Source organism: Cephus cinctus, unplaced genomic scaffold (genome assembly GCF_000341935.2).
Source record: "Cephus cinctus unplaced genomic scaffold, Ccin1 Ccin1_scaffold1310, whole genome shotgun sequence".
NCBI classification, from domain to species: Eukaryota; Metazoa; Arthropoda; class Insecta; order Hymenoptera; family Cephidae; genus Cephus; species Cephus cinctus.
This window is the reverse complement of record NW_014333737.1, coordinates 398,270-411,142: the sequence shown is the minus strand read 5'-3', so window position 1 is coordinate 411,142 and position 12,873 is coordinate 398,270. Positions and strand designations below refer to the sequence as shown.

At 36.7% G+C, this 12,873-nt stretch overlaps 2 protein-coding genes across 18 annotated transcripts in view; one reads left to right on the top strand and one right to left on the bottom strand.

Moving 5' to 3' along the window:
- The window catches only part of LOC107272883 (peripheral plasma membrane protein CASK), a 109,855-nt gene extending 101,578 nt beyond the window's left edge, over positions 1 to 8,277 (top strand). For 9 of the 16 annotated variants that reach the window (XM_025090189.1, XM_025090188.1, XM_025090199.1 and 6 more), the window contains 7 exons: positions 628 to 865; positions 2,233 to 2,289; positions 4,239 to 4,358; positions 4,790 to 4,912; positions 5,018 to 5,125; positions 5,214 to 5,389; positions 5,553 to 5,732. In XM_025090189.1, the coding sequence (XP_024945957.1) occupies positions 628 to 865; positions 2,233 to 2,289; positions 4,239 to 4,358; positions 4,790 to 4,912; positions 5,018 to 5,125; positions 5,214 to 5,389; positions 5,553 to 5,732 (1,002 nt within the window). Of the gene's footprint in view, positions 1 to 627; positions 866 to 2,232; positions 2,290 to 4,238; positions 4,359 to 4,789; positions 4,913 to 5,017; positions 5,126 to 5,213; positions 5,390 to 5,552 lie in introns of all 16 variants that reach the window. The other 7 variants (XM_025090202.1, XM_025090196.1, XM_025090203.1 and 4 more) reach the window with 4 other exon arrangements.
- Positions 8,278 to 9,048: 771 nt separating this feature from the next.
- LOC107272886 (apolipoprotein D) lies at positions 9,049 to 12,873 on the bottom strand. 2 transcript variants are annotated; one of them, XM_025090204.1, is made up of 4 exons: positions 12,566 to 12,873; positions 10,406 to 10,634; positions 10,071 to 10,242; positions 9,049 to 9,940 (listed from the first exon to the last, which is right to left on the bottom strand). In XM_025090204.1, the coding sequence occupies exons 1-4, from the start codon at positions 12,731 to 12,733 to the stop codon at positions 9,784 to 9,786; spliced, it is 726 nt and encodes a 241-aa protein (XP_024945972.1). In that variant the 5' UTR covers positions 12,734 to 12,873; the 3' UTR covers positions 9,049 to 9,783. The 2 variants fall into 2 exon arrangements, with proteins under 2 accessions (XP_024945972.1, XP_015605999.1); XM_015750513.2 differs by having other exon boundaries at positions 9,714 to 9,940; positions 12,575 to 12,870.

Below are 12,873 nucleotides of genomic sequence, written 5' to 3'. Positions count from 1 at the left end.
ACCCGACTGCCACTGGAATCAACCCTCTTTACACAAAATACCCCCTACACCGATTTTACTGTCACATTTAACACCGTCGACACGTAGCATATCGCACTTTTTAAGTAGAGGCCAAAGTTCGCTGAGTGCCCTGTACGTGTCCACTACTTTAGTGCTTCAGCTTTTTATGACGCGGTTCAATGTATGCATCGTTAGAAGATGATATAATTCTGCTATAATGAAAAACTCGATTTTCATACATATAGTATACGTATATTGCGTGTGTATATATATATATATATATATATATATATATATATATATGTTGAATCGAGTATACGTATATTGTATATATGCTGAATACTAAATGCATATACTTAAAAAATGCCTATATACATAATATACTTCAGGGCTGTATGAGAAATGTAAATAATTATTATCAAAAAATTAATTGTATCGATGTTAATCCATTGATTGTTTAAATACACTGTTAACGATTGTACGATATGTTGAGAAAGACGTTATCTAATCACACCATGTTTTAATATCGTGACTAAGTCGTGAACCCTTTTCGTGTGATTTTTATCCTTACTTATCGGACGTTACGTTATCATATGGATACTTGATCAACGCTTTGTACTGTCGTAGATTTTCGTACGTGCCCAATTCGACTACGATCCTTTGGAAGACGAGCTGATACCATGCGCACAGGCTGGAATCGCTTTTCAGACTGGTGATATATTGCAAATCATCAGTAAGGATGATCATCATTGGTGGCAGGCACGAAAGGACAACGCGGCTGGATCCGCAGGTCTGATACCTTCGCCTGAACTCCAAGAATGGCGCACTGCCTGTATAGCTATGGAGAAAACTAAACAGGAACAAGGTATAATGATTTTTTTCTTTTTAAAATTTCAACGATAATTTTATAACGAACCGATGGTCTATAATATCGAATTTGGATGATTTTTATAGGGGGATACATATATGTGTAGATATATGTGTACCGATAGGGAACAGTGAGAAGTATTAAACTGTTCCAGCAGATCGCATCGTTTAATATGCGCCAGTCATGAGAATATTGAATTTTTCGACATACGATGAATTGAAAGATCTATTTGCGATGGATTTCGAAAATTTCCTATATCCTACCCGATAGATATTTCGACGTTGTCGTATTTTCGATTAATATCACTACAGTACTATATCATTTGGCTTTACATTGAGTTCCATGTATCTTCTCCCATATGAACTGAATGCGATCATTAATATTGTACAGGTGTCACCATGAGCTGTATATGTTTCTTTTTGTGTGGGATTTTGATGGAGCATGCGGTGTCATTATTACACGTCCGACTGGTATCATGGTGAATTAATACGCCATTAGGTTCGTGAATATTTATTTTTTTTTTTACGTCTCATTCCCATTTAATCCGAGCATGTATCGCGGGTATCGCGTTAATCAGCTCGTGATTAAATTAATCACAGATGCTTTTTTTTTGGAATATATGAAAGAACTCGTAAAATATCTTTTATCATTTTTAATATTCATTTTATGTGATTCCAAAATTCTTCAATCCAATCGATCGTCACTCGTATCGTAGAATCGCAATTTCACGTATCGCGTAATATTCGTAATTCGAATAAATCGATGAAAAAATTATTGAAGACGTTTTACTAGAATCATACTATTAAATGTCGCATTATGTATGGAAATTCTGTGCGTAGTGTTGCTATTAAAGAATTGTTTATATATGTATATATACATACGTATATGTATATACAGAATTGTTTGTATCACTAATTTATCAATGTCGTATATTATATTGATGTGTGTCATAAGTACGGTCGCGACTTATCCAGATACTTCGAATTTAATTGATTTGCTATCGTTTATCATCTGAGGCTGATAGACGATCGGCCAGTAATAAAAGAGTGCTCTAAAAAAAATTCCATCAATCCCATGACGCAATCGCGTTTTCAAAAATTAATGCGATCCCGATAATCCCAATTCGAGCATTTCACTGTCAGAAAATAATAAACGTCAATCTATGAAATTCGTAAGTAATCGACCAAATTGTCGTTGCATTCTCTAGTCATTCGTATCTCTTAGAAAATAATATAGATTTTACGGGCATTTCGAGAGTCGACAAGAAATAAAGGAATGAAATAGAAAAAGGACTTCCTGTCGCGCTAGCACGATTCCCAATTAGCTGCAGTGACGTTTATGTTATTGTATGTTGTGCGAGCTAGACGCCGAAGGGGAAGGAGGATGTTCTTCTCACACGGAAGGATGCGACGGTTCGACAGGTACGACTCTGCCTGCAAGCTAGAAAGATACACGTAGAGTCGCATAGGATGAAGTTAGTAGCATGCCCTACAGAACACGTTATAGAAAGTCACCTTTTCCGTAAACATTATGTAATTCGATGGGAAGCTTTTCAAGGTAGCTTTTACTCTGGATGCGTCTTTACGCTTTCAGTCGTGACTTTGAGACGAGTGTTACGCTTTTGAAATCTCTCAAGGACCATCACGACTTGCTTTGACAACATAGCCAGTGACACTGTTCGTTAAAGCTATGCCATCGCAATTTCTATGTTTTTCTTTTTTTTATCGATATTTTCTTCGTCTTCTATTCGGACCTCCAAGGAATACGAACTTTATGAATTTCCTTCGAATTACTTATTGGCTAAGGAAAAATTGCCCTTCGAGAGTCACTCGATTAATACACGATTGACTTTGACTTAATGGTACACTTCTGGATGTGATAATCGAGTCACACGTGCATCTTGATGTTATCCAGGCACGTGGCAGAGAGTTATCAATATTATGTGGAATTAAGATGGTTAATATTAAGTATTAATTTATACTAAGAATTTTTTTATTATTTATACTGGTAATTAACGGTATGGCAGTAGATAAATACTGGTCCATGGCAAATTTTTTTATAAAAGGTTATTAATTGGTATAGCCAGGTGCTATCTCGAATATAATTTTTTAACTGTGTATACGCGTTTCATCTCAGCGAAGGGTACGATTATACCCTGGTAGACACACGTCACTCTGTCGTGGTCATTATTTTACATCAACGTGGAACATTATGAGAATACGTCAGAGAATCAACACTCTTCGTTTCAACACGTACAAACAAAATATCAATCGACATTAGCTGATACGAATTTTGTCATACCATTCATAACTAAGGGAATTTATTCAATGTACACATCAACATGGTCTGTGCCGGATGTATGATATCACGTTACGATAAAATGCTAGTACATGTTTGTTATACAGTGATATATTTTTAAGTACACAGGCAATGGGACGCCATTAGGATATTTAGTAAGAAAAATGTACAGATTGCATGTTTTATGTCATAAATTTATTTATGCTTGTTTGGCACGACCTCTCTTGTAAATGCATTGACTTCACTGAATAATTAACGTCTTCACGCGTGCCTTATACATACTATGTAATTGGTCCCGATTTTCCTCTTCACTCGCTCTACACACTGTGACCTGCTGGAACATCTATCAATGAGATTCCCGATCCTTTGTATGGCTTTTTAAAAATCTAGTGATTGATTTTGTGACTTTACTTTCATTTTAATTAGATGAGGAACGCTTACGAATTATCCGATATTCAAACTACTGTAGATGGTTCGCTCGCGCGCCGCAGTGGCGCTGTAAACAGTCCAGTTTCATCAATTCTCGCATCTGTCAGGATGCTCTGAGTGTAAAAGTCTTTAAGTTATGCACTGTTTCCGGAAAAACTTTCGTTCCTTGTTTCAAAGTTTAGTCATTGCTGTTATACTTTATTTGAGATGTCATCCTTGTGAGTCTTGAAACACGTGTGAGTGGAGTCTCGCTAGCTCTTACCACGAGAGTCAATAACTTTTTGTGGATCATGGATTACGTATATTTTATATAACAGCGTCAAGTTTTCCAAAAAGTATTGGGATCCTAATGTACGACGGGTACCGAGATCTTCTTTTCTTTTGGTTGGATTAGACCCTTATTATCTCTTTTGGTATATAGCAATACGATAGACATGGGAAATCTCTTCGTGAGACGATTAGGGTTAACGTCTTTTTTGCGAGTACAGTAATGTAATGATGGATTTCGTAAAAGCGATACTCGTGTATTGGTAAGAGGTTCGGTGTACGACGAAGGAAATGAAAGGAAAAAAATATGAATGAAATTAGGAAGTATATTTTTCGTTTTATACAGTTTGTGATCAACGATATTATTTATTTTCAGTAAATTGCTCAATATTTGGCCGCAAGAAGAAACAGTACAAGGATAAGTATCTTGCGAAGCACAATGCAGTTTTTGACCAGCTGGATCTGGTTACGTATGAGGAGGTTGTGAAACTCCCCTGTGAGTATATTTCCATGTATATTTAACTTTTACCAATAAGGCCTAAAGTGTTAATTGTTTTTATACCAGTTAGAAATTTCGAGTTCGCACTGTGTATCGGAAAATCAACGTAGCGTCCAAACGTTCGTCTAAACGAATTACGGGAATAATTAAATAACGATTTTTACGTTGATTTGTTTGCGGTACTTTGCCGATGGACGATGCGACTGATTTTTGAGGATAGTCGCTATAAATCAACAATCCCATTAGTTAGCAGATACGTGCCGAATATCCAATAACATGGATTTCCCAATACACCCATATGTCTGGCATGTACCATTATTTATTTGTGGAAAACGCACTCGATTTTTGATCTTGTAATTTATCAGGAATATATATATACATATATACTGTACATACCGTATAACTGTATTAATGAGAACTTTTCTCAGTAACAGATCCCGCCTTCCAACGTAAAACTTTAGTACTCTTGGGAGCCCATGGCGTTGGCCGTCGCCATATCAAAAACACCATCATCGCCAAGCATCCTGATAAATATGCCTATCCTATTCCGCGTGAGTGTCTCCCATAAATTGTATTCTTAAAGTGCATTCAATATTCCATACAATGCTGCATGTATATATAATAGAATAATTCTAACATCATAAATGAATTTATAGATACAACGAGGCCTCCGAGAAACGACGAAGAAAACGGACGCAACTATTATTTCGTATCGCACGACGAGATGATGGCGGATATCGCTGCAAACGAGTACCTGGAATACGGTAATTGATCTACAATTAAAATATCACGGGTTACATTAAATTTTATAGTTTCGCTGATTATATATAATTTAATATTTCTATGTATTAGGAACCCACGAAGATGCTATGTACGGTACGAAACTAGAGACCATACGTAAGATCCACGAGGAAGGTAGAATGGCTATTCTTGACGTGGAGCCCCAAGCCCTGAAGGTTCTGCGAACTGCCGAATTCGCGCCGTACGTCGTCTTCATAGCTGCACCAGTTTTACAGAATATGACCGATGTAAGTTTAGGGTTGATTCTCGAGATAGGCTCATAAAGGAGAAAGAATTTATTAGCTCGTAAACCTGTTACTAGAGGTAGATCATTCTCACACGGTATACTCAAAGGTCTACCTTAGCTGAGGAAAGTGCTTCCTGTGGATAACGAAAGAAAACTTATTTCAGTACGACGGCAGCCTGGAACGGCTGACGAAGGAGTCGGAAATGCTGAAACAGGCGTATGGACACTTCTTCGACCTGACGATCGTAAACAACGACATCGAGGAGACGATCGCGCAATTGGAGGCGGCGATCGAGCGGGTACATACAACACCACAATGGATTCCTGTGTCTTGGGTCTACTGACAGCGGTCTTCGCCGACCCACGCGGTTACGTCGGACTGCAATGGCTCGTCCAGGTTGAAGCAGTGATGGCGAAATAAATAATCTCGTGTATCAAGGCTCCTCTTTAAACGGGTCTAATCGATCCGATAACCCGTGATGCCGTGAATCCGTCATGAAGAGTGACGGAAGCACGGACATTAGACCAATCAAAATGAAGTCATCCAAGAGACGACGACTCCAGTGACTGTGGCCGCGTGTTCATGATTAATATTAAAATAACTTACACAACAGAAGAAACGATCCTATTCGTGATTAATGCCGATTAATCAAGCTTCGGAGAATCAGGAGAAAAATGGATGACGCGCGCCTTTTACTTTATGCGCCTTAATCAATTCTTATCGGCCGTCGTAGCATCGACTAATTCACATGGGGAATTACATTCCTTATTAATAACTCATTAATTCCTGAGACTTTGATCGTTCCTCGCGGTACAACCTTTGCGCGGTCTCTGGAGCTACTACGACTGATTTAGGAAGCCCTGGGGCAAGGGTTTTAATTATGAAGTCCTTTACGAAAAGACACTTTAATCGAAGGTTCAGGCAACAACACTCTACGAGACATTGCGATTGTTTTTTTTCGCAATCATAGAATCGCCTTACGCCACGATGCATACTCGAATTTAATTTAAAAGCAGATGGTAACACTTAGCTGGAAATTAGGCATGTACTGTGATCTCACCATAATCATCGAATGGATGACGGAAAATGACTAAGAGAATGTGTCTCAGGACGAGATATATTGCTGTACAGATGATAAGGATGATGTATGATATCCCGGTTAAGGTGGTTACCATCGTCACTTGAACTTCCATAATTAACTATCTTTAACTATTAGATCGCCATCAGCGTAACGGAAAGAATTACGAGGCTTGAATTCGTCCGATATTTACTGACCCACCGCAATAACTACTTCTCATAAGCCGCAGTCAATCGCTATACCGATATCCCGCATTGAATCATCAATGAAAATCCACTCTCAGCGTGTGGTACACGGAATAACACTGCGCGTACCTTATTTTTTTAAAGTTTACCATGAACACATATGTTCCATTTTCCTTCTGAACTCCTAAGGCCACGAAGCTGACCTTGGACACCAGGATTTATATGGGATCACGCATCAGTCACTTGCCTCGACAACCTTTGATCTCGAGCATTCACATCATTCTATTAGTAATTCGTTATTCATCAAAAGGTTCTCATGATTCCTGTCAAGGTAATGACAGACTGATGCACGATGACCATATCAAGAGCCATATAGGTATAGGGACGGGCATTATACATTCACGTGTACACGTACATCCATACACGCGCAAATAATACATAACACATAAGGGAAACTACCCAGACACCATAAGACATAAAAAAAGTAACAAGAAACCTAAGGAGTAAACCATCTAGAATCACCCGGTTCGCATACCCTCGTACAAACGCATAATCGAATGACGAAGAGACGCGGTTATATAGATATTTATAACATAACTCAAGTAAATAGATAGTTTACCAGCTATATAAAAATTAACATTAAAACAGGTTTAACGAATAGGTAATTAATTGTGTAACTAATTAATAATGAATTACTAGAAGACTACTAGAAATTTGCATACGCAACCCGTAGGAATGTCGGAGTGAATGCGTGCACGTGCGGGCATGGTGTGACGTGTTGCACCCCAAATCTGTTTTACTTGCCTCTCGTATTACCAAGTGCAGAACCCGTTCTATTCTGTCGATATTATCGTTCGCTATATTTCTTATCCCGGCATGATAACTCGGCGCGGACTGGGCACGTTCTTCCCCTGACTTTAAACGCGTCTTCCCTTTACGAGAAAAAGCAGCTGTTACGAGTCCGTTATTGTTACGTGGACGCCAGTCGATTCTGAATTTCATTCGAGACGGGACGTTGAGCGTGTATCACAGCAGCCGCGGGATTACGAGGAATCTTTATGGCCCGATCTAGGAAGGCCTTCCTAAATAATTCTTAGGTAAAGTTTTGAGCGGAGTTCTGAACAGGGTATAGCGAGAAGCGCGATTCGATTTATCGAAGGAAAATGATCGATAGTCATTATAGTGAGCGGAGCACGTTGGTGTAACTACGAGTATGCATGATGATCGTCAAGCGCATAAATAACAAAAAAAAAATGATAAAAGAAAAAACAGTAAGTGATTTTGTAACTTTTCTTATAAGTTGTAGCTGCCATATCCAGTAAATAAATAATAGGTGCGTTGAATGATGTCTAATGATGATGATAATGATGATGATGCTGATAATGGTATTGATTAGAGTGATGCTGATTATGATGATGTTGATGAGCGGTAATGATCGTAATGATCCTTACGTGCTGGCAGTATGTATCTTTAAAAGTGGATGAGCTAAGCTAAGACGTTGAAAGACGACGGGTCTAAAGGAAACAATAACAGTTCATTATAATTATGTACTTATAAATGAGAGGAATGAAGAGTATTATAACACGTTGTTAATTGAATTAATAAAACTAGCCCAAAGTATCGAAGTTGTATTTTTCGATTAAATCGTTCCTAAATCAATCAATTTAATAGCTTATCTATAGATTGTTCGTAGGGTATACAATTTTTGCTGACTTTCTGAATACGAAGCGAAGGAATTTATAGAAGTCAATGGTTAATAAACAGGAGATTCTCAAGTATAAATACTAGTGGAAGGGCTGCGAGTGTTTATTTACGCGAAGAATAAGTATCTAGTACTATTAGGAAATTTTATTTAGAATAAAATGTAATCGAATTTTCTAAATGCTTTAAATATTCAAATTACTGACGTCAGCTGTAGTTGGACTCGAAGCCTTGCTGCTACATTTTTACTAAAAAAAAAAGAAAGATTTTCCTAAGAAATAAACAAGATTTATGGCTTCGCATTACTTTTCAATTTTCTTTTACTTTTCTAGCATGCATTGCCTTTCCATTCGCCTGTACTAGATTTAGTAACAAGGGAAGAAGTTCTGAGAACCTCGTTATCATTAGGAAGATGAAACTTTCTCCAAATAAAGTTCGCATGACCTCGAATATTATATTGAAAGAGATAAAGTACTTTCTTCGCATGAAATAAATACTCTGATCACATTATCCACGTTGACAACACGTAATAGTCGAATTCCTCATGAGACAGGAACGTAGTTTGATTCTTCGTTTCATATGACATTACGCTTATTAGTTAAATAAAAATAAAACTTTTAGAGAATTACTTAGGTAAACATATAATATTTGTATTAAATAATAATGCGCTTTGAACAAAATGATACACAAGTACGTAATATAACAGAAATATTAAATTTATTCGATTCACAAATCTGGCGGTAATAATTGCTCCTATAACACTTATACTATGTCTGTTCATATAATGATGTTTTATTTACACAATTCTGTATACAGCTATTGTTATAATTACGGAATCATGATAATCAATCTATCGCATAGCTACAGATAATTCACTTGATACTTTATCCACGACAAGACCTTATAAAGTACGTCGTTTAACGAGTCTATAAATAACGCACCGTGATCAATAAATACACACAGTATATTAACAGTAAGAAACTATAAAATGTTTAATCAAAATATGCCATTTTCATAATATATATCACCAGCATTAATCAGTTTAATGGAAATGAGCTAGATTCCACTGTAAACTAGTGTAGCCAGATACGTGTTTGGTAGTGAATAGTTACTACTAACGAGTACTACCGATTTTGAGATTAAAATGAAGAACCATAGGCAAACTTTAAGCGCTTACGTATTTGTATATCCATTTTCATAGAGTATGATTTCATAAGAAATAGTAAAAGTTCAATGAAATTTTTCTGAGTTATGTACAATTCCTTTACACCTTGAAGAATAAAATAGAACCAGAGCATGCCAATATGGCCGCCCTCATAACAGTATCATATACACACTCTGCTTAATTCCATAAAATTTCCAGGTATATTATTCAGGACATAAGTCAATGAAATATATTAAACTGTCCTTCCCAATAAGAATTCACAAAATTAAAGGTGTTTATGCTTTCTCCTTAATGGATGTCTTCTGGCTGCATATGTCCTCTTAGCAACAAGTTCTGGTGGAATTTTGAAATGCAATTCTGGATCCATCGTACTGCAATTACCTTGCTCCATGGGAAACATGTATTCCAAATCAATATCGTACCTATAAACATTTTTTTTTATATTTCAAACAATCAACAGTCCAAGATCGATATACCAATAATTTCAGTTTGAGCTTCATTTATAAATGTCTTGATTCATTAGTTGTTAGCTACGTCAAGCTTATTACTTGCCTTGGTAATTTCTCTCGAAGATAGGAAATGACGTTTATACCAAGATTCATCTCACGACTCATGATGAAACTTGACAAGTAACGAGGACTTTTACTTTTTTCCGCACAATGCATAAGCAGTGCCCATGATTTATAATCCGAGTCCAAGACGTACGTGTTGTATACGCCTTCGTCTACGTTTAGAAGATAAATAATAGGATCAGTATAAATCTTCCAGTTAATATAACATGTACACGTCGCGTACGTTAATTTATCCAAGTTACTACAAAATATACTTGATAGCATAAATATAGAAAATATTTTTTCCGAAGATGCACACACAGCTTCGTCACTCACATGGAAATTCCGCATGTACCCAGTGCGCTGGAAGATCTGGCGATGGTATTTTCCATGTGATATTTCCAACGAGTTGTTCGTTTATGGGGTCATCAGTAAAGCTGTAGGTAAAGTTCATGGTGACCTCGGCTTTTTCTGGCGAGACTGAAAGCTCCGCTCTCATACATCTGTACGCCAGAGCTTCTTCGGAGCTTGCGTAGTATTGGACTATGTACCATGATCCCAAAAACTATATAAAATAATAATATGCTTAGTTTTCATAATTTACCGAATCAACTTATAGAACAAGATATACAAATGTATATGCATATTTAAAGAAAGCATGCTATCACCGATAAGGTGGTGAGGTTAAACATACAGTGCAAATGGCCTATTTACACGTTCGACTTCATAATTCGTTTTACACGAGTCAATACTAATTGATTTGTTCGGACAACCAGACACACAAATTACAACAGGTTCTTGTGTGTTACGAGTTACAGGTTAGAATGGAATTGGAGCCAATTTGTTCGAAGACTGTAATTCGATCTTCCTAAAGAGTCGTATGGGCTTCATGTATTATTGTTTATTACGTTTAATTTATTCGTTGGATCCTTCGACTCTTACCTTGTGAGTTAATGACTTTTTCACTGATTAATGTGCTCGTACGATTTTTAATGACCAGGCATGAATCTTACGCAGCTCGATCCTCAAAGGGATTAATGATCGGTATCGAATGACACTAACTGGACTATGGAGTGGCCCAATAACCCCGAATCTTCGATGTAGTCAACAGTCAAGTTATTTCTAGCGTTGGGATTTATGTGCATAGTAAAACGTCATGACCTCGCTGAATTTTTTCAGGGAGGGTATCTATAGTGTTTGGGGATTTAAAAAATTGTAGACTTCGGTATCCTTTGTGTCTTTATATTGTGCTACTGTCTTTTATAGAGGATTGTATAAATTGCGGTCAATATATTTCACGAATTTAATTTACGGATATGAAGAATTTTTAATGGCTCTGTTTAATTGAATATCGAGGAGTTTTATCGATTTCTGCATTTTAGTTGCAGATTTCCGTACAATGCAGCTCAGACACGGTCAGGTCGTAGGCACCGAATTTGTCACTCGGTGATATTTTTAACCACGAACGCAGCCTGATGCATACAAAACGTTCATAGGGACGGTTGAATTTTCCACGATTTTGAATTTTTTTAATATTATCAGTAAATAAATTAGATTTTATTCATACAGTGTTGGTAACCTTCAATTATCTTCCAACGTAAATATGCTATACACTCATTACGTGGTTGAACAGCTAAGCAAGAATATTTTGGGAAGTCAAGGGAAACGTAAACTATTTGTTAAATTTAGATTGGCTGGAAGATCACTATGTTACATGTCTCGTGTCAAAGCAAATGATAAAATTTTCGTAACAGGAAAAGCTGTAGAAGAGAATCGAATGATGACGCGTACCTGAAGTGTTTGGTATATCTATGTATAAAAATTAATTATCGATCATGTCCTATTATTATTTGCTCATAACAACCTAGAATTCGTATCGTATTTATATAAACTGTCAATGATTGATGTTACATAATTTTTTTTTGTACAATAATATTCGCAATATCAATAGGCTCATCATTCACTGAAGAAAAATATACGTAAGCTTCCCTTATAAAAATATTTAATACATCAAGTCAAGGATGTGCAATCGTACCACGTTTTTGCGCAAATACCAAGTGGTAAAGTCATGACCACACTTGAAATTTACATTTATATTAAAAATTGTTGTCAGCCTCCAAAATTGCGATTCAACAGAAACGTCATTTCAATCGATTGAATAATTAAAGAAACATAGAATTTCAAATATCACAACCGCTGCTCGAATACGATACGAATTAATCAACTACATAAAGAGAAGAAAAAAAAGCGGACATTATCACAATTAAGAAAGAAATAGTTCAAGGCTTATGATTAATTTAGGAACCCCGTCTTTCGTGTTCCCACGAAATTCCTATCGTTTGACGCCACAAGGGCAACCTTATGTCATAAACACTGTAAACTGTACAGCTTCATGTAGCCCGCTAGGGGAAACATCAAATAACACTTTTCACAGTCTCCAAAGGTCTAACAAACCATTTAAAAAATTTATTTAAAAATATCTAGTTTTTTTTTTACCATTCTTACCTCGGATATATCAAAATTCCGAATAGCCTTGACTTTAGGACACTTGGTTTTATCTTCGCGATACTTCCATTGAGCCGAAGAATCTTTTAAAAGACAGGCAACCAGTGTCAGTAAAATAAAAAGATGAATTTTCAAACATCCAATAGGTAAATACGTCATCTTCGTTTGTCGTCGCGTGTTCACAGTAGAACCGGCACACGAGTTACTATCGGCACGAGCTACTCCCGCTGTTAGACTGACTCTCTCTTGCTTAGTCACGCGTAAGTCTAAAGAACGGATAGACTATGAGGACTGAGGAC

Bases quoted from the DNA above. Each gene is read 5' to 3' on its own strand.
- LOC107272886 (XM_025090204.1), bottom strand. From the start codon at position 12,733: ATGACGTATTTACCTATTGGATGTTTGAAAATTCATCTTTTTATTTTA. The intron at 10,635-12,565 runs GTAAAAAAAAAA...TATTTTATATAG, and splicing joins ATATATCCGAGGTAAGAATG to TTTTTGGGATCATGGTACAT. The intron at 10,243-10,405 runs GTGAGTGACGAA...TTCTAAACGTAG, and splicing joins GGTACATGCGGAATTTCCAT to ACGAAGGCGTATACAACACG.